Source organism: Melanerpes formicivorus, unplaced genomic scaffold (assembly GCF_026170545.1).
Source record: "Melanerpes formicivorus ecotype bairdi unplaced genomic scaffold, bMelFor1.0.p_v2 SCAF_101, whole genome shotgun sequence".
In the NCBI taxonomy this organism is placed as follows: domain Eukaryota; kingdom Metazoa; phylum Chordata; class Aves; order Piciformes; family Picidae; genus Melanerpes; species Melanerpes formicivorus.
In genome coordinates this window covers 891,494-912,397 of record NW_027142453.1, presented here as the reverse complement: position 1 = coordinate 912,397, position 20,904 = coordinate 891,494, and the positions used below count along the sequence as shown (strand labels likewise).

General features: G+C 46.6%; 1 protein-coding gene across 1 annotated transcript in view; it reads left to right on the top strand.

The window, feature by feature from the left end:
• Positions 1-20,904, top strand: part of VWA8 (von Willebrand factor A domain containing 8) — a 176,475-nt gene that overhangs the window by 129,939 nt on the left and 25,632 nt on the right. The window contains exons 20-21 of the mRNA XM_068166488.1: positions 891-962; positions 10,028-10,104. Coding sequence (XP_068022589.1) covers positions 891-962; positions 10,028-10,104 — 149 coding nt within the window. The remainder of the gene's footprint in view (positions 1-890; positions 963-10,027; positions 10,105-20,904) is intronic.

Sequence of the window (20,904 nt, the reverse complement as noted above, 5' to 3'; positions counted from 1 at the left end):
TGGTTTTCAGCAAGAGCAAGGGCAGGGTCCTGCATCTGGGTCGAGGCAATCCCAGGCACAAATCCAGGCTAGGCAGTGACTGGCTGGAAAGCAGCCTTGAGGAGAGAGACTTGGGGGTGCTGGTGGACAAGAAGCTCAACATGAGCTCTCAGTGTGCACTTGCAGCCCACAAAGCCAATCAGATCCTGGGCTGCATCAGGAGAAGTGTGGCCAGCAGGGCAAGGGAGGTGATCCTCCCCCTCTGCTCAGCTCTGGGGAGATTCCACCTGGAGTACTGTGTCCAGTTCTGGAGCCCCTATTCCAAGAGGGATGTGGAGGTGCTGGAAGGTGTCCAGAGAAGGGCCACGAGGATGATCAGAGGGCTGGAGCACCTCTCCTGTGAGGACAGACTGAAGGAGTTGGGGCTGTTCAGTGTGGAGAAGAGAAGGCTCCCAGGTGACCTAATTGTGGCCTTCCAGTATCTGAAGGGGGCCTACAGGAAGGCTGGGGAGGGACTTCTCAGGATGTCAGGTAGTGATAGGCCTAGGGGGAATGGAATGAAGCTGGAGGCGGGGAGATTCAGGCTGGAGGTGAGGAGGAAGTTCTTCCCCATGAGAGTGGTGAAGCCCTGGAATGGGTTGTCCAGGGACGTGGTTGGGGCCCCATCCCTGGAGGTGTTGAAGCCCAGGCTGGATGAGGCTGTGACCAGCCTGATCTAGTGAGTGGTGTCCCTGCCCATGTCAGGGGAGGTTGGAACTAGATGATCCTTGTGGTCCCTTCCAACCCTGACTGATACTGTGATACTATGGTAAATCCTGAATGTAAAGTTCCTTTTGCACTACTACCATTAGTGAATGTGTAATCTTGAGAGTGTGAAAACAGAGGTGAAACTTATGGTTTTGTTTCTTTAGCACATGATGGTAATGGAAGATATGCTCAAGGACTTTCTGCTGGGAGAACATCTTCTTTTAGTTGGCAATCAGGTGAGTTAAACATCTCTTACCATGGAAGACACTCATTATTTAATAATAAACATTTGGTTGGCTTCATTGCAATTGTCTTAATGTGTACTGCTGAGGTATTTGACTCAGTTTTTGATTCTCTATCTACTGTGTCTTTTGGTTTATGGTCACTTACCTGTGGAAAATGTAAATGCTTTTTTATTCTTTTTTTAGCATTGCTATAAGAGTAGAAAGTCAAAACATGAAGATGTAACATCATTACAATAAACTCTTTTAAGTAAGGGCTTTGGTTACCTTTCTTGGTGATATATCAAACCTCTTCTTTAAAACCTCCAATGGTAGATAAGATGCATGCACATAAGTATTATCTTGGCACTTGGTGCTATGGTTTAGTTGATTAGATGGTGTTGGGTGATGGGTTGGACTTGATCTCAAAGGTCCTTTCCAACCTGGTCTGGTCTATTCTATTCTCCTCTCCTCTCCTCTCCTCTCCGAACCTCTCCTCTCCGAACCTCTCCTCTCCGAACCTCTCCGAACCTCTCCGAACCTCTCCTCTCCGAACCTCTCCTCTCCGAACCTCTCCTCTCCTCTCCGAACCTCTCCTCTCTGAACCTCTCCTCTCCGAACCTCTCCTCTCCTCTCCGAACCTCTCCTCTCCTCCATGGGGAGCAAAGGGGACCCCACTGAGGCAGCAACATTTCAACACAGGCTAGTGAAACCCTAGGTGGGGGGGAAGAGCTTGCAGATCCCAGTGGTATGCTCAGAGCCCCAACACATGCTTCATATGTTCTACCACTCTGGCAATAAGGTTTTGATGACTACCCAGCTATGATTTTGAGAGTATAAGGTATTTTCCAAGCAGTGGTACACTCATATTTAGTGTGTGCCAAGCTTGTGAAACTCTAATTGAAATGATGTTACAAGGTTTAACTGGACTGAAGTACTGGAACAAAATGCTTTGGTTCCAGACATTGGCTCACCTCTATCATGAAGTTGGAACAATGATAGATTTAATGTGATCTCTCTTTGGCAAATAAGTAATACTTAGGTTTTGCATTTTAATTGCTAACATACGTTGTGAGTATTTCCAGCTTTACTCTCTACTAATGTCTATCAATTTAAGAAGGATATTGAGACTCTTGAACATGTCCAGAGAAGGATATAGAATCAATAAGGTTGGAAAAGACCTCAAAGATCATCAAGTCCAACCTGCCACCCAACACCTCAGGACTACTAAACCATGGCACCAAGTGCCACATCCAATCCTTTTTTGAACACCTCCAGGGACGGTGACTCCACCACCTCCCCAGGCAGCCCATTCCAATGCCTAACAACTCTCTCAGTGAAGAACTTTCTCCTCACCTCAAGCCTAATTCCCCTGGTGCAGCTTGAGACTGTGTCCTCTTGTTCTGGTGCTGGTTGCCTGGGAGAAGAGACCAACCCCCACCTGGCTACAACCTCTCTTCAGATAGTTATAGACAGAAATAAGGTCTCCCCTGAGCCTCCTCTTCTCCAGGCTAAGCAACCCCAGCTCTCTCAGCCTCTCCTCATAGGGATTGTGCTCAAGGCCTCTCCCCAGCCTCGTTGCCATTCTCTGGACAAATTCAAGTGGTCAGTATCCTTAAATTGAGGGGCCCAGACCTGGACACAGGACTCAAGGTGTGGCCTAACCAGTGCAGAGTCCAGGGGCACAATGACTTCCCTGCTCCTGCTGGCCACACTGTTCCTGATGCAGGCCAGGATGCCATTGGCCTTCTTGGCTGCCTGGGCACACTGCTGGCTCATGTTCAGCCAGCTGTCAATCAGTACCCCTAGGTCCCTCTCTGTCTGGCTGCTGTCCTCTCTTCTTTGCTCTCTGGCTGCACTCTCTTCTTTTTGTCAACAGTGATTATTAAGGCTTAATGGAAGCTGGAGTTCTCTGTCTTGTTCTGGGTTTCTTATAGCTCATGTTCTGTTTTCAAAAGGAAAACCAGCATTGATAATCATTAGGAATAATCAGACATGCCATTCATTCCCTGATTAAATTTAGCCCTGAATACAGAAAGCATTTAGATTTTGTCCTCCTTCATTTAGTGGTGTGGACATTTGGATTGTACTGACTGTTCAAAATTGTTCTCCCTCTACTTCCTCATGTACCAGGAAATCACTTTGCAAGGTGGTAAAACAAGGCTGTTCTTGAATAGCTTGCAATCTAATTAGATGATGTGCACATCAGGGAAAATCAGGAAGAAAGGTGAACTAAAATAGGAATGAGGAATTCTGTGAAAGTGCTAAATAAGGTTGTAAATGAGAAGGTCTCTGGCAGCAGTTAGTAAAAAGGTTGATGTGAGCCTACAGTAAGCAGGCTATCACAAATACATTAAAAGAGCTTAGAAACATAATGGCCTTTTGGCTCAGCTGGTAATTTATTTGCCTGTCAGAACAATGTAATTTCATCCTTTTTACTGCCTTTCTTTTAACTGAGAGATCAATCTGAATGAACTCTTTGGGCTCCCACAAGGAATTAATTTTATACTTGAAGAGTTTAGGAGGACAAATGATTGAGTCTTTTAAAAAGGTATTTAAACAGGCATGCTTTAATGGATTTACCCTTCTAAGATAATAGTAGTTTTAGTATTTCATTGTAAAATTGAATTAACTGCTGAGAGTGAGATAATACCAGGCATGAGAAAACGGGAAGTAGCAAACAGTGGGCATTTGGGCTCTTCTAGAAATGAAGGACTTTGGTTTCTTACTCAGATTTATGTGGAATGGAACGGAACAGAACAGAATAGAATAGAATAGAATAGAATAGAATAGAATAGAATAGAATAGAATAGAATAGAATAGACCAGACCAGACCAGGTTGGAAGAGACCTTCAAGATCATTGCATCCAACCTATCAACCAACACCACCTAATGAACTAAACCATGCAACCAAGCACCCTATCAAGTCTCTTCTTAAACACCTCCAGGGATGGTGACTCCAGTGAGTCCAGTTTGCAGACGACACCAAGCTGGGGGCAGGAGTTGATCTGCTGGAGGGTAGAGAGGCTCTGCAGAGGGACCTCGACAGGCTGGACAGATGGGCAGAGTCCAAGGGCAGGAGATTGAACACATCCAAGTGCCAGGTTCTGCACATTAGCCACAGCAACCCCATGCAGTGCTACAGGCTGGGGACAGAGTGGCTGGAGAGCAGCCAGGCAGAGAGGGACCTGGGGGTGCTGGTTGATGGCAGGCTGAACATGAGCCTGCAGTGTGCCCAGGTGGACAGGAGGGCCAATGGCATCCTGGCCTGCATCAGGAAGAGTGTGGCCAGCAGGAGCAGGGAGGTCATTGTGCCCCTGTACACTGCACTGGTTAGGCCACACCTCGAGTCCTGTGTCCAGTTCTGGGCCCCTCAGTTTAGGAAGGAGGTTGACTTGCTGGAACATGTCTGGAGAAGGGCAATGAAGTTGGTGAGGGGCTTGGAACACAAGCCCTATGAGGAGAGAAGCTGAGGGAGCTGGGGTTGATTAGCCTGGAGAAGAGGAGGCTCAGGGGAGACCTTCTTTCTGTCTACAACTACCCGAAGGGAGGTTGTAGCCAGGTGGATGTTGGTCTCTTCACCCAGGCAGGCAGTACCAGAACAAGAGGACACAGTCTCAAGCTGTGCCAGGGGAAGAAGTTCTATACAGAGAGAGTGATTGCCCATTGGAATGTGCTGCCTGGGGAGGTGTTGGAGTCACCATCAGTGGAGGTGTTCAGGAGGAGACTTGATGGGGTGCTTGGTGCCATGGGTTAGTTGTTTAGGTGGTGTTGGATTGGTTGATAGGTTGGACGCGATGATCTTGAAGGTCTCTTCCCACCTGGTTTATTCTGTTTTTTCTGTTATAGCCTCTTGAATTCCTTCAGTATGATCTGCAAATCACTTAAAAGAAAATAAAACTGAAGCAGCACAATTTAGACTTTTTATTTTTCAATGCTGCTTTTTTTTATTCCCCTAAGAAACATAGTATGAACTTCAAAAACTGGGGGCCATTGCTGTTGGATTTATTTTGGCTGTGTAGGGAAGAAATTTGACCCACTACTGTATTAGCTGCATCCTGAATTGCAAAATGCCTCCTGGGACCTGTAACAAGCCTGTTTGTATTTGAAACTACAGTTACTGCTAGAAGATTAAGTCATTTTATCCTTGGTAACAAGTGTTTACAATGCCACTTCGGAGAATTTTTAACTAAGGAATTATTTTGCCTTCTAATTGCTTGAGTTTCTTTTTGCTATTCATTAGTGCAGCTATTTACTTCCCATTTTTCTGTTGCAGTTGTCCCATATGTCTGATGGAATAAAGACTGTCTAATATTTGCTTTCTGAAATATTTTAATTGGGTTCAGCTCCAACCCCAACACAGATGTTCTTTTCTCTCTAATTAGAGTGTTTGTAGTTCTGTTCAATTAAGTCACTGCAGCAGTGCATATATAAATAACATACAGCAAGTATCAGTGGCACCCTGGTTTGTCCTCTGAATGCTACCTCTGGCTGCAAGAATTGCAAATTACATGATAGGACATTCTGGATCCAGTCCAAGCTCAGCTCAGTCTTTTAGTATGTTCATATGAAAGATAATTCTGATTCTTTCTGCTTAAATAGTTGACTGCTAGCTGTGTGAGCTAGCACCCAGCAGGTCCGGTTTCATCCTTGCTACTGAGTCTATACTCAGAGTAGTGCTACGGGCTGGGGTCAGAGTGACTGGAGAGTGGCCAGACAGAAAGGGACTTGGGGGTACTGGTCGATAGTAGGCTGAGCATGAGCCAGCAGTGTGCCCAGGTGGCCAAGAAGGCCAATGGCATCCTGGCCAGGATCAGGAATAGTGTGGCCAGCAGGAGCAGGGAGGTCATTGTGCCCCTGGACTCAGCACTGGTTAGGCCACACCTTGAGTCCTGTGTCCAGTTTTCGGCCCCTCAGTTTAGGAAAGATGTTGAGTTGCTGGAAGGTGTCCAGAGAAGGGCAACAAAGCTGGTGAGGGGTTTGGAACAGAAGCCCTGTGAGGAGAGACTGAAGGAGCTGGGGTTGTTTAGCCTGGAGAAGAGGAAGCTCAGGAGAGACCTTCTTGCTCTCTACAACTACCTGAAGGGAGGTTGTAGGCAGGTGGGGGTTGGTCTCTTCTCCCAGGCACCCAGCAGCAGAACAAGAGGACACAGTCTCAAGCTGTGTCAGGGGTGGTTTAGGCTGGATGTTAGGAAGGAGTTCTTCCCAGAAAGAGAGATTGGCCATTGGAATATGCTGCCCAGGGATGTGGTGGAGTCACCATCCCTGGAGGTGTTTAGGAAGAGTCTGGATGAGGCCCTTGGTGCCATGGTTTAGTTGAGTAGATGGTGTTGGGTGATAGTTTGGCCTTGATTATCTCAAAGGTCTTTTCCAACCTGATTAATTCTATTCTATTCTATGAGTACAGGAGGGTGACTTGGGACTTGGTTGCTGTTTTTGTCATTTCTTGTTTCTGAGGTGTAAGTAACTCATTTCAAAGAGGTTTTTTTTCCCAACTAGGTTAGCATTTTCCACAGCTTGTGTTTACCTGAAGAAGACTCCCAGGCATATTCTATACCCCAGGTGAAATTGGAAAAAACCTACTTTTCTTGACCTTACATTAATGGATAGTGCTAAAAGAACAACCTCATCCAAGCACTTTTTTTGCAGGTTTTCAGTATTACTAAAGAGCCTTCTGAATAGCTTCCCTCTCCTCTTTCCTTTCTGTTATATTGTGCCTTCTCAGTGCAGTAAGTGAGACAAAGTGGTAGCTTGTCATGATGTGGAGGGATGGAATCCAAAAGCTTTTACTTGAACTTTGCTCCAGCTACAGTTGCCAGCCAAGGATTTTTATGTGGTACACCACAGCCTCTGTGAAGGCACATGATGTACTCTGAAGCAGTTAAGTCTGGGAGTTGGGCAATGATAACATGTTTGTAATAGCTAAAATCTGGTGGGAGTGCCTTTTGTTTTATGAATACTGCATGCACCTTTAAAACAGCATGTCATGTTCTGAAGTCAAGGTATACTTAAAATGAAAGAACAGGAAGCGTGCAGAGAGTCTAGTGAGATGCACAAACACAAATGAGGAGAGGACAAGATGTGGTCATGGCACAGCTCCCATTGACTTCACTGTGTTATTTTGGTAACTGTGCTATTTGCCTTCCTCCACAGTGCTCCTCCACCAGGCTTGTGTCCTTTAAGCATTGCCCAGCCAGCATGGATTTAAGAAGGGCAGGTCCTGCCTGACCAACCTGATCTCCTTCTATGATCAGGTGACCCACCTGGTGGATGTGGGAAGGCCTGTGGATGTGGTCTACCTGGACTTCAGCAAGGCCTTTGACACCATCTCCCATAGCAAATTCCTGGCCAAGCTGTCAGCCCATGGCTTGGACAGCAGCACCCTGTGCTGGGTTAGGAACTGGCTGGAGGGCTGAGCCCAGAGAGTGGTGGTGAATGGTGCCACATCCAGCTGGCAGCCAGTCACTAGTGGTGTGCCCCAAGGATCAGTGCTGGGCCCTGTGCTCTTTAACATCTTCATTGATGATCTGGATGAGGGCATTGAGTCCATCATCAGTAAATTTGCTGATGACACCAAGCTGGGGGCAGGAGTTGATCTGCTGGAGGGTAGAGAGGCTCTGCAGAGGGACCTCAACAGGCTGGACAGATGGGCAGAGTCCAAGGGTATGAGATTGAACACATCCAAGTGCCGGGTTCTGCACATTGGCCACAACAATCCTATGCAGAGCTACAGGCTGGGGTCAGAGTGGCTGGAGAGCAGCCAGGCAGAGAGGGACCTGGGGGTACTGGTCGATGGTAGGCTGAACATGAGCCTGCAGTGTACCCAGGCAGGCAGGAGGGCCAATGGCATCCTGGCCTGCATCAGGAACAGTGTGGCCAGCAGGAGCTGGGAGGTCATTCTGCCCCTGTACACTGCACTGGTTAGGCCACACCTCGAGTACTGTGTCCAGTTCTGGGCCACTCAATTCAGGAAAGATGTTGAGTTGCTTGAGCATGTCCAGAGAAGGGCAACAAAGTTGGTGAGGGGCTTGGAACACAAGCCCTATGAGGAGAGGCTGAGGGAGCTGGGGTTGCTTAGCCTGGAGAAGAGGAGACTCAGGGGTGACCTTATTGCTCTCTACAACTACCTGAAGGGGGGGTGTAGACAGGCAGATGTTGGTCTCTTCTCCCAGGCAGCCAGCACCAGAACAAGAGGACACAGTCTCAGGCTGCGCCAGGGGAGGTTCAGGCTGGAGGTCAGGAGGAAATTCTACACAAGAGTGAGTGATTGCCCATGGGAATGTGCTGCCTGGGGAGGTGGTGGAGTCTCCATCGCTGGAGGTGTTCAGGAGGAGACTTGATAGGGTGCTTGGTGCCATGGGTTAGTTGGTTGGGTGCTGTTGGATGATAGGTTGGGCACGATAATATTGAAGTTCTCTTCAAATCTGGTTTATTCTATTCTGTTCTATTCTATTCTATTCTCTCAGAAGTAAGGTGCACTGTATTTATTACTCTCACAGCTAATAGCAGGGATAGAAAGACACAAACCCAGCTATTTGGTTCTCTTTTTATTGCAACAGGAGAGGGGGGGTGGAAACCTAGTATTAGTATTTTATAGTTGGAAAAATAATCTTTTCAGGCTTGCTTATAAGAATCTATTCTAACCATAAACATCATGTGCACTTCCCATTAGTGCACATTGTGGGGGGCTGAAGTTTCCCCCAGCATTCACTTTTAGCCAGTCTAGCCAAATTATTATATTGTTTTTTTACATTACACTGACCATTTAATTTGATATTGAGTGTGTTTTACATGGATTTAATATGTTGAACTACTTCATCTTTGCACTTGCCACAGCTATCTGGAATCACACTCTGCAGAGAATAGGGTATGCAATCTGCTTGGGCTTGGTACTCAGCACTGGTTAGGCCACACCTTGAGTCCTGTGTCCAGTTTTGGCCCCTCAGTTTAGGAAAGATGTTGAGTCGCTGGAAGGTGTCCAGGGGAGGGCAACAAAGCTGGGGAGGGGTTTGGAACACAAGCATCTCAAGTACTGTGTCCAGTTCTGGGCCCCTCAGGTTAGGAAGGATGTTGACTTGCTGCAACGAGTTCAGAGAAGGGCACCAAAGTTGGTGAGGGGTTTGGAACACAAGCCCTGTGGGGAGAGACTGAGGGAGCTGGGGTTGCTTAGCCTGGAGAAGAGGAGACTCAGGGGTGACCTTATTGCTCTCTACAGCTACCAGAAGGGAAGTTGTAGACAAGCGGATGTTGGTGTTTTCTCCCAGGCAGCCAGCACCAGAACAAGAGGACACAGTCTCAAGCTGCACCAGAAGAGGTTTAGGCTGCATGTTAGGAAGAAGTTCTATACAGAGAGAGTGATTCCCCATTGGAATCGGCTGCCTGGGGAGGTGGTGGAGTTGCCATCACTGGAGGTGTTTAGGAAGAGATTTGATGAGGTGCTTGGTGCCATGGGTTAGTTGATTAGATGGTGTTGGATGATAGGTTGGACTCCATGATCTTGAAGTTCTCTTCCAACCTGGTCTATTCTATTCTATTCTATTCTATTCTATTCTATTCTATTCTATTCTATTCTATTCTATTCTATTCTATTCTATTCTATTCTATTCTATTCCATTCTATTCCATTCCATTCCATTCCATTCCATTCCATTCCATTCCGTTCTATTCCATTCCATTCCATTCCATTCCATTCCATTCCATTCCATTCCATTCCATTCCATTCCATTCCATTTCATCCTATTTCAAGGCAGTAAGGAACTTTGTTACCAGGGGTACTTTTCAGAAATGACTGGTGGCAGGTACTGTGTTGCAGTTCCAAGAATGCATTGGCAGGTATGACATAACTTCAGGGAAGCAATCCTCTTTCTGGTTATTACTAATAAAATAGATAAATATTTTGCAACTACACATAAAGCTAAATATTATGAACAGTGTCTGGAATTCTTTGATGCAGATTGAAATTGTATTTGCCTATGAATGAATCTGGAGACTGTTTTAATAGTTTGGACAGTTGTCTTTTGTTTATAATACTTAAATGCATTAATCTAATTTAGACCTCAATCTTATCTTTATTCACTGCAGGGTGTTGGGAAAAACAAGGTTGTTGACAGATTCCTTCACCTTTTGAACAGGCCCAGAGAGTATTTGCAGCTGCATAGGTAAGAATGTCTTTCGTTTCCATTCTTCGGGTTCGTGGTCTCATTTCTCACGTTTCAAAACTCTTGTTCCTGAAGTTTATTTTGTTCTTTTCTTTGGGCAAATGTCTTGGTCTGGAGAGGGAAAGAGACTCAGTTCTTTTGAATATTCCCCTGTTGTGAAATGAGAGGCACAAACAAAGCCAAAATATCAACATCTAGACTGTTGATTACATAAATAAAGTGAACATAAGAAGGGGAGAGGGAGAAAATAGAGAGGGAGAAGAGAGAGAGGAAAGGAATTATATTACCACAGCCCTCACCCCCCCCCCCAAGACAGTTTGAGTCTGTGGAAGAAAGGTGCTGCAGGAGATGTTGGGTTTGTAGAGAAAGGGTGCTGAAGCTTCGGCTGGAGAAGAGCTGTGGTCCTCTGGGCAGCCTCTTCAGCTCCATGAGTTGCAGCAGGCAGAACTTAGGACATGGAGAGAGGGTTCATGGACATGGAGACAGCTGGCTTCCAGAGCTGGCAGAAGGAGCCAGGGAGCAGCATAGTTTTCCACTGTTCCAAAATGGGGTAGTTGGTGATCTGCTCAGCCGCCTGGATCCCCACAAGTCCATGGGACCAGATGGGATCCATCCTAGGGTGCTGAGGGAGCTGTCAGAGGAGCTGGCCAAGCCGCTCTCCATCATTTTTCAGCAGTCCTGGCTCACTGGAGATGTCCCAGAGGACTGGAAGCTGGCCAACATGGTGCCCATCCACAAGAAGGGCGGGTTGGATGAGCCAGGGAATTATAGTCCTGTCAGCCTGACCTCAGTGCCAGGCAAGATCATGGAACAGGTCATCCTGAGTGCAATCACACAGCACTTAGAGGATGGCCAAGGGATCAGGCTCAGCCAACATGGATTTAGGAAGGGCAGGTCCTGCCTGACCAACCCGATCTCCTTCTATGATCAGGTGACTGCCTGGTGGATGTGGGGAGGCCTGTGGATGTGGTCTACCTGGACTTCAACAAGGCATTTGACTCTGTACCCCACAGCAAACTGCTGGCCAAGCTGTCAGCCCATGGCTTGGATGGGAGCACACTGCGACAGGTTAGGAACTGGCTGGATGGCCGAACCCAGAGAGTGGTGGTGAATGGTGTCACATCCAGCTGGCAGCCAGTGAGTAGTGGAGTCCCCCAAGGATCAGTGCTGGGCCCCATCCTCTTTAACATCTTTATTGATGATCTGGATGAGGGCATTGAGTCTATCATCAGTAAATTTGCTGATGACACCAAGCTGGGGACAGGAGTTGATCTGCTGGAGGGTAGAGAGGCTCTGCAGAGGGACCTCGACAGGCTGGACAGATGGGCAGAGTCCAAGGGCAGGAGATTGAACACATCCAAGTGCTGGGTTCTGCACATTGGCCACAACAACCCCATGCAGTGCTACAGGCTGGGGTCAGAGTGGCTGGAGAGCAGCCAGGCAGAGAGGGACCTGGGGGTGCTGGTTGATGGTAAGATGAACATGAGCCTGCAGTGTGCCCAGGTGGACAGGAGGGCCAATGGCATCCTGGCCTGCATTAAGAACAGTGTGGCCAGCAGGAGCAGGGAGGTCATTCTGCCCCTGTACACTGCACTGGTTAGGCCACACCTCGAGTACTGTGTCCAGTTCTGGGCCCCTCAGTTTAGGAAGGATGTTGACTTGCTGGAATGAGTCCAGAGAAGGGCAACAAAGCTGGGGAGGGGCTTGAAACACAAGCCCTATGAGGAGAGACTGAGGGAGCTGGGGCTGCTTAGCCTGGAGAGGAGGAGACTCAGGGGTGACCTCATTACTCTCTACAACTACCTGAAGGGAGGTTGTAAACAGGCAGAGGTTGGTCTCTTCTCTCAGGCAGCCAGTACCAGAACAAGAGGACACAGTCTCAGGCTGCGCCAGGGGAAGTTCAGGCTGGAGGTCAGGAGGAAGTTTTACACAGAGAGAGTGATTGCCCATTGGAATGGACTGCCCGGGGAGGTGGTGGAGTCGCCGTCACTGGAAGTGTTCAGGAGGAGACTTGACAGGGTGCTTGGTGCCATGGGTTAGTTGATTAGGTGGTGTTTGGTGATAGGTTGGACGCGATGATCTTGAAGGTCTCTTCCAACCTGGTCTATTCTATTCTATTCTATTCTATTCTATTCTATTCTATTCTATTCTATTCTATTCTATTCTATTCTATTCCATTCCATTCCATTCCATTCCATTCCATTCCATTCCATTCCATTCCATTCCATTCAGTCTGCTTCTTCCAGGCTCCACGGCCTCTTTTCTCTGGAGCAGCATTGTCCTGGGCTTTTCCTTCTCAGCGGCATTGTCCTTCTTCTGTGTTTTCTTTCATCTCCTGCGTTTTTCTTCTTCTAAGCCAGTAGTTGCTCAAGTCTTTTATACAGTTTTTAGTCCATAAGTATGCGTCCAAGTATTGTCCCTCAGGAATTCCAGGGCCAGGAAATCATCCTTAGGTATCGTTTCCCAGGAAATCTTTCTGTGCATTCCTGTGTGTTTGGGCAGAGGTCTGGATGGAGGGGGGTGGGGGGGGCCTCCACCTCCTCCTTCTCCATCTACCTGCCACACACTCCTTACACCTCACGAAACAGGTAGTGAATCCGTTGTCTCAGCATCCTCCCTTTCCAGGGTACTTGACTGGTGGAGATTATCTTGTCTTATGCATATTCCTGAGGGTGGCCTCGGTCCATTGTTGTGAGGCCAGCTGTGGCCCAGTGAGCAGTGTTATCTTTGCACCTTCCAAGAGTCGTTCCAGTGGCTCTGCCCAACGCACATCAGCTATTGTCTGGGCAAGCAGCAAGTGATTTTATCTTTGTTGAGTCACACCAAGAGAGACAAACTTTTAGTCTCTCACAGCAAAGGACTATTATGGTAGGTGAAACACAGACCACAAAAGGGGCTGCAAGAATTTAGTGTAATTGCTTTGCTTAATGTAAGAGGAATTGAAAGTCAGCGCATACTGATGTTAAACCGTGCTCAGTAACATAGGATTTCGCAGACGTTTCATAGGATAGAATCGTAGAATCAATAAGGTTGGAAAAGACTTCAAAGATCAAGTCCAACCTGTCACCCAACACCTCATGACTACTAAACCATGGCTTCAAGTGCCACATCCAATCCCTTTTCAAACACCTCCAGGGATGGTGACTCCACCACCTGCCCGGGCAGCACATTCCAATGGCTAACAACTCTCTCTGTGAAGAACTTTCTCCTCACCTCCAGCCTAAACTTCCCCTGGTGCAGTTTCAGACTGTGTCCTCTTGTTCTGGTGCTAATTGCATGGGAGAAGAGACCAAACTCTGCCTGTCTACAACCTCCCTTCAGGTAGTTGTAGAGAGCAATAAGGTCACCCCTGAGCCTCCTCTTCTCCAGGCTAAGCAACCCCAGCTCCCTCAGCAATTGCAATACTGATAATGTATGAATTTCAAGAGCAAGTTCATAAGAAACCTCCACCAAAACAGCTAAGCTGAGGGAGCTGGGGTTGCTTAGCCTGGAGAAGAGGAGACTCAGGGGTGACCTTATTGCTCTCTACAACTACCTGAAGGGAGGTTGTAGACAGGCAGAGTTTGGTCTCTTCTCCCAGGCAACCAGCACCAGAACAAGAGGACACAGTCTCAAGATGCACCAGGGGAGGTTTATGCTGGAGGTTAGGAAGAAGTTCTACACAGAGAGAGTGATTGCCCATTGGAATGGGCTGCCTGGGGAGGTGGTGGAGTCGCCATCACTGGAGGTGTTCAGGAGGAGACTTGATGGGGTGCTAGGTGCCATGATTTAGTTGTTTAGGTGGGTTGGATTGGTTGATAGGTTGGACACAATGATTTTGAAGGTCTCTTCCAACATGGTCTGGTCTATTCTATCCTATCCTATCCTATCCTATCCTATGCTATCCTATCCTATGCTATCCTATGCTATCCTATGCTATCCTATCCTATCCTATCCTATCCTATCCTATCCTATCCTATCCTATCCTATCCTATCCTATCCTATCCTATCCTATCCTATCCTATTTTGTGGGGAGAAATACAGTCAGTAGTATATGGCATAGATGTATTTTATTGGAAAACATACTAGAACATGCACTTATTCTTTAATAGCACTGAGTGTTTCTGCAGATTTCCTAGCTAGTTACCATGAGTCCTGTCAAGCATGCCAATGAAGAATATTTCTACACACTATGGTGCTTTAATGGTGCTCATACACCTGAACAGCAGATCTCAAGTAACTGGCCATTCAGAATATGCATTTTAGTTGATTACCTTGTCAGGGAATGGTATAATATTAATACTGTCTGCGTGGAAAATGTGGAGGTGATTCTGTGTCAGGTGAAGGTGGATCTTCTCTGCCCTTTCAGAAATGTGTGTGACAGATGGTACCTCATTAGTCCTTGGAGTTTGGGTTGCAGGCTCTGTTGTTCCACTTCATCTAGTCTCTCTGGAAATTGTGTGTGCACTTGTCAGCCTCATCCTGAGGCTCTGAGTACCTAGTGAGGTAGTAAATCTGTCAGAAAATGGCCAGTGATGATATCATAAGTTCTTGAACTTGCCCATATCAATTTACTTCATATAGTTACTATAAAAACAAGTATGATGCATGTATGTATAATAATGCCTCTATGGAATGGGTGCTGCAACTGTATCTGTGCTGAAGCCTCCTCTTCTCCAGGCTAAGCAATCCCAGCTCCCTCAGCCTCTCCTCATAGAGCCCCTCAGTTTAGGAAAGATGTGGAGTTGCTGAAATGTGTCCAGAGAAGGGCAACAAAGCTGGGGAGGGGTTTGGAGCACAAGTCCTATGAGGAGAGGCTGAGGGAGCTGGGGTTCCTTAGCCGGGAGAAGAGGAGGAGGCTCAGGGGAGACCACCTTGCTGTCTGCAACTACCTGAAGGGAGGTTGCAGCCAGGTGGAGGTTGGTCTCTTCTCCCAGGCAACCAGCACTAGAACAAGAGCACACAGTCTCAAGCTGTGCCAGGGGTGGTTTAGGCTGGAGTAGGAAGAAGTTCTTCACAGAAAGAGTGATTGGCCATTGGAATGTGCTGCCCAGGGAGGTGGTGGAGTCACCATCACTGGAAGTGAAGAAGAGACTGGATGGGGCACTTGGTGCCATGGTTTAGTTGATTAGATGGTGTTGGATGATAGGTTGGACTTCATGATCTCAAAGGTCTTTTCCAACCTTCCCTTCCCTTCCCTTCCCTTCCCTTCCCTTCCCTTCCCTTCCCTTCCCTTCCCTTCCCTTCCCTTCCCTTCCCTTCCCTTCCCTTCCCTTCCCTTCCCTTCCCTTCCCTTCCCTTCCCTTCCCTTCCCTTCCCTTCCCTTCCCTTCCCTTCCCTTCCCTTCCCTTCCCTTCCCTTCCCTTCCCTTCCCTTCCCTTCCCTTCCCTTCCCTTCCCTTCCCTTCCCTTCCCTTCCCTTCCCTTCCCTTCCCTTCCCTTCCCTTCCCTTCCCTTCCCTTCCCTTCCCTTCCCTTCCCTTCCCTTCCCTTCCCTTCCCTTCCCTTCCCTTCCCTTCCCTTCCCTTCCCTTCCCTTCCCTTCCCTTCCCTTCCCTTCCCTTCCCTTCCCTTCCCTTCCCTTCCCTTCCCTTCCCTTCCCTTCCCTTCCCTTCCCTTCCCTTCCCTTCCCTTCCCTTCCCTTCCCTTCCCTTCCCTTCCCTTCCCTTCCCTTCCCTTCCCTTCCCTTCCCTTCCCTTCCCTTCCCTTCCCTTCCCTTCCCTTCCCTTCCCTTCCCTTCCCTTCCCTTCCCTTCCCTTCCCTTCCCTTCCCTTCCCTTCCCTTCCCTTCCCTGGTATTACATTTTCCTGTCAAAGTTACTGTGTTTGTTCTTGGGAGTGGTAATTTCCAAGTGTAATATAGGGTTCATTTTAAAATGTACTACATGTTATAGTGTGCCTTTTCTACCTCCCTAATAAATTAGAATAATCTGGTTATCTTTTCTTTCAAAAATTAACTGAGTTTGCATATGTTATCCTTTTCAAAACAAAGGTAGTTTAAGGTGTGATCTTTGCCAATTAAATTAATGGAGAGCTTTTGATTAGGGAAATTACCTTATGGTGTTCCTACAAGCAATACTTACTACAAACTGTCCATTAATCTTTAGAGGGTAATTTTCTTTCCCTCTTTTTCAGCACACATAATCAGTGTAAAATTTAATTACCTGTTTCCCCTATTGAGAGCATTTAAAACTGCCCTTTCACGTTTATTTTCTTCAGATCTTTAGAAGTATAATTAGAAAAGTTGTTTCTGAAGCAGTAACTTCTTTGCTGAAGACACAGATGGAATGGAATGGAATGGAACGGAACGGAACAGAACGGAATAGAATAGAATAGAATAGAATAGAATAGAATAGAATAGAATAGAATAGAATAGGTTGGAAGAGACCTTCAAGATCATCGTGTCCAACCCATCATCCAACACCACCTAAACAACTAACCCATGGCACCAAGCACCCCATCAAGTCTCCTCCTGAACACCTCCAGTGATGGTGACTCCACCACCTCCCCAGGCAGCCCATTCCAATGGCCAATCACTCTCTCTGTGTAAAACTTCCTCCTAACCTCCAGCCTCAACCTCCCCTGGCGCAATCTGAGACTGTGTCCTCTTATTCTGGTGCTGGTTGCCTAGGAGAAGAGACTGACCTCTGCCTGTCTACAACCTCCCTTCAGGTAGTTGTAGAGAGCAATAAGGTCACCCCTGAGTCTCCTCTTCTCCAGGCTAAGCAACCCCAGCTCCCTCAGCCTCTCCTCATAGGGCTTGTGTTCCAAACCCCTCACCAACTTTGTTGCCTTCTCTGGACATGCTCCAGCAAGTCAACATCCTGCCTAAACTGGGGAGCCCAGAACTGGACACAGGACTCGAGGTGTGGCCTAACCAGTGCAGTGTACAGGAGCAGAATGTCGAAGTCCCTCTGCAGAGCCTCTCTACCCTCCAGCAGATCAACTCCTGCCCCCAGCTTGGTGTCATCTGCAAATTTACTGATGATGGACTCAATGCCCTCATCCAGATCATCAGTAAAGATGTTAAAGAGCTGAGGGCCCAGCACTGATCCCTGGGGTACACCCCTACTGACTGGCTGCCAGCTGGATGTGGCACCATTCACCACCACTCTCTGGGCTCAGCCCTCCAGCCAGTTTCTAACCCATCGCAGTGTGCTGCTGTCCAAGCCATGGGCTGACAGCTTGGCCAGGAGCTTGCTGTGGGGTACAGTGTCAAAGGCCTTGCTGAAGTCCAGGTAGACTACATCAGCAGGCCTCCCCACATCCACCAGGCGAGTCACCTGATCATGGAAAGAGATCAGGTTGGTCAGATCTACCCAATGCTGCAGAATTATTGTGAACTTTTTCTCTGAACTGCATTTGATATTTTTGATATTCTTCTCTTGAAAGAATATAGATCCATAGAAAACAATTTACATGAAGATAGGGCTCTGCAGGTCTCTTTTCAATAATGTGTAACCCAGAAAGGCTCTCTGTGTAGCAGACTTGTTGAAGCAAGTGGCTCCTAAGCTGCACTGCTTTGTTAGAAGAAGAAAATGAAAATAATCATAGAATCATAGAGTTGTTACGATTGGAAGAGACCTCAAGGATCATCTAGTTCCGACTGCCCTGCCATAGGCAGGGGTACCTCAAACTAAATCAGGTTGCTCAGAGCCTCATCCAGCCTGGCCTTAAAAACCTCCAGGGAAGGGGCTTCTACCACCTCCCAGGGCAACCTGTTCCAGTGTCTCACTGCCTTCGTGGTGGCCTTCCAGTATCTGAAGGGGCCCTACAAGAAGGCTGGGGAGGGACTTCTCAGGCTCTCAGGTAGGGATAGGACTAGGGGGAATGGAATGAAGTTGGAGGTGGGGAGATTCGGGCTGGAGGTGAGGAGGAAGTTCTTCACCATGAGAGTGGTGAAGCCCTGGAATGGGTTGTCCAGGGAGGTGGTTGAGACCCCATCCCTGGAGGTGTTTAAGAGCAGGCTGGATGAGGCTGTGGCCAGGCTGATGTAGTGTGGGGTGTCCCTCCCATGGCAGGGGGGTTGGAACTAGATGATCCTTGTGGTCCCTTCCAACCATGACTGATACTATGATACTACTATGATACTAAGAACTTCTTCCTAACATCCAATCTGATTCCACCCACTTCTAGTTTTGCTCCATTCCCTCTAGTCTGTGTGTGTTGTGTTTGTATGTTGGAGGCCACAATATAAAAAGTCTCAGTAGCTTTTCCTGATGATTTTGACTTACAAAAATATATGTCCAGAGTATTTTCTTTCAATGTTCTATTGTAACTTTATAATGTGTGCTTCATTCATTGCGCAGCATAGGTTTGGAAATAAATGATAGCATGATAGATTTTTATTATGAAAATCTGTGTTGTGAAGTGCTGAAGAACAAGAGGACACAGTCTCAAGCTGTGCCAGGGGAAGTTTAGGCTCGAGGTGAGGAGAAAGTTCTTCACAGAGGCAGTCATTAGCCGTTGGTATGGACTGCCCAGGGAGGTGGTGGAGTCACCATCCATGGAGGTGTTCAAGAGGGGATTGAATGTGGCACTTGGTGGTCATGGTTTAGTAGTCATGAGGTGTTGGGTGACAAGTTGGACTCGATGATCTTTGAGGTCTCTTCCAACCTTGGTGATTCTGTGAATATAATAATGGTGCAACCAGCACCAGAACAAGAGGACACAGTACCAAGCCGTGCCAGGGGAGGTTTAGGCTGGATGTTAGGAAGCTCTTTATAGAAAGAGTGATTTGCCATTGGAATGTGCTTCCCAGGGAGGTGGTGCAATCACCATCACTGGAGGTGTTTAGGAAGAGACTGGATGAGGCACTTCATGCCATGGTTTAGTTGATTAGATGGTGTTGGATGATAGGTTGGACTCGATGATCTCAAAGGTCTTTTCCAACCTGGTCTGGTCAATTCCATTCCATTGCATTCCAATCTGTCCTCTTTCTATTCTCTTTCTATTTCCTATTCTATTCTATTCTATTCTATTCTATCCTGTCCTGGCCCGTCCTGCCCTGCCCTGCCCTGCCCTATCCTATCGTATCCTATCCTATCGTATCCTATCCTATCGTATCCTATCCTATCGTATCCTATCCTATCCTATCCTATCCTATCCTATCCTATCCTATCCTATCCTATCCTATCCTATCCTATCCTATCCTATCCTATCCTATCCTATCCTATCCTATCCTATCCTATCCTATCCTATCCTGTTGGCTAGCCATGTAGTCTTTATGGTTTTTGATTCTTTTTGTTTTTCCTCATTTGTCTTAAATACATTTTCAGTCAGTGCACATTGCAGTGCAAAGCTTCCTAGAGCTTGTGCAAGTTAATGGTCTCGTGCTTCCAGTGTCAGCTTTTCATAAGCTGCCTGACTCGTTCTGCTATTGTCAGATTCCAGGTGTTGGAGAGCTACTTCATTTGTCTTTTTGTAGGAATTGATTTCAGGCTGAATATCCTGCTGTGTGGCTGTTACAGAGAGAAATAGCTGAAGTTAGAGTACCCTGTTGTTTCATTTTCTTCTAAAGCTGAACTAACAGTTTCTTGCTGTTTACTCAATGAAATCTGTTCTGACACACAATGAGGAGCTGTGGGATGTCATGTTTCTTCCTTTATGGATTCTACAAGAAGATTGAGTGAATTTCTTGTGTTATAACAAATTACATGAAAATATAATGCATCTTGTTTTGAAGGATCACACATAAGTAATTCTGCCATCAGACTTAAGTGTATTACCTGAATTAAACATATCATTCCCTTTGGCCTTTGTTCTGCTGCCTGCAGTCACACTGAGTAATGAGTACCTTTGTACTTCCAATAATTTATTGGATTTTAACCAAATATGTGTCCTGCTGAGTAGTTATAATGGCCTAGTAGAAAAAGAAAGTGGGGAGGGGGGGTGAAATACAATTGTCATTGCATATAGATAAGTTAAAAAGGCTCTACAGTGTCATTTTAACAGAGAAATGAGGCAGCTAGTTGGCTTTTCACATATGTCAGAGTTTCCTGAGTGTAGCGATCAGAGCATGCAATGTAATTGCTGTATGATGGGTTGGCTATAGAAAGGACTTTGTAATTGTCAAAGTCATGTAGATTCCTTGTGTAAAGACTGTCTACTCTTCATCAGGATAATCCATGAGTGGAGTAGCTGACTCATCAACAGCTTCAGATGGCCTTTGACCTTATTATTTTTCAAAGAAATGAAGAATAGCAATTATTAGAGCATGCATTTTGTGTCTCTGATTTTTCCTTTCAACTACCATAAAGTTCTATTGGGAGATTAAGAGGAAGACCAAGCCTGAATCTGGTTTATCAAGGCTTATTACAATGAGCAACAAGCTATAAAACACAAAGCTGCCTTGCACAGCTATTCCTATGAGACTTATTTAATTTCCTTTCACATATTTAGCACTGTTGCCTGCCAAGGGAAGATGATCTAGATGAGATTAGAACTACATGTATGGAAGATGTGGGTGGAATGGAATGGAATGGAATGGAATGGAATGGAATGGAATGGAATGGAATGGAATGGAATGGAATAGAATAGAATAGAATAGAATAGAATAGAATAGAATAGAATAGAATAGAATAGAATAGAATAGAATATGGAATGGAATGGAATGGAATGGAATGGAATGGAATGGAATGGAATGGAATGGAATGGAATGGAATGGAATGGAATGGAATGGAATGGAATGGAATAGACCAGGTTGGAAGAGACCTCCGAGATCATCAATTCCAACCTATCATCCAACACCATCTAATCAACTAAACCATGGCACCAAGTGCCTCATCCAGTCTCTTCCTATACATCTCCAATGATGGTGACTCCA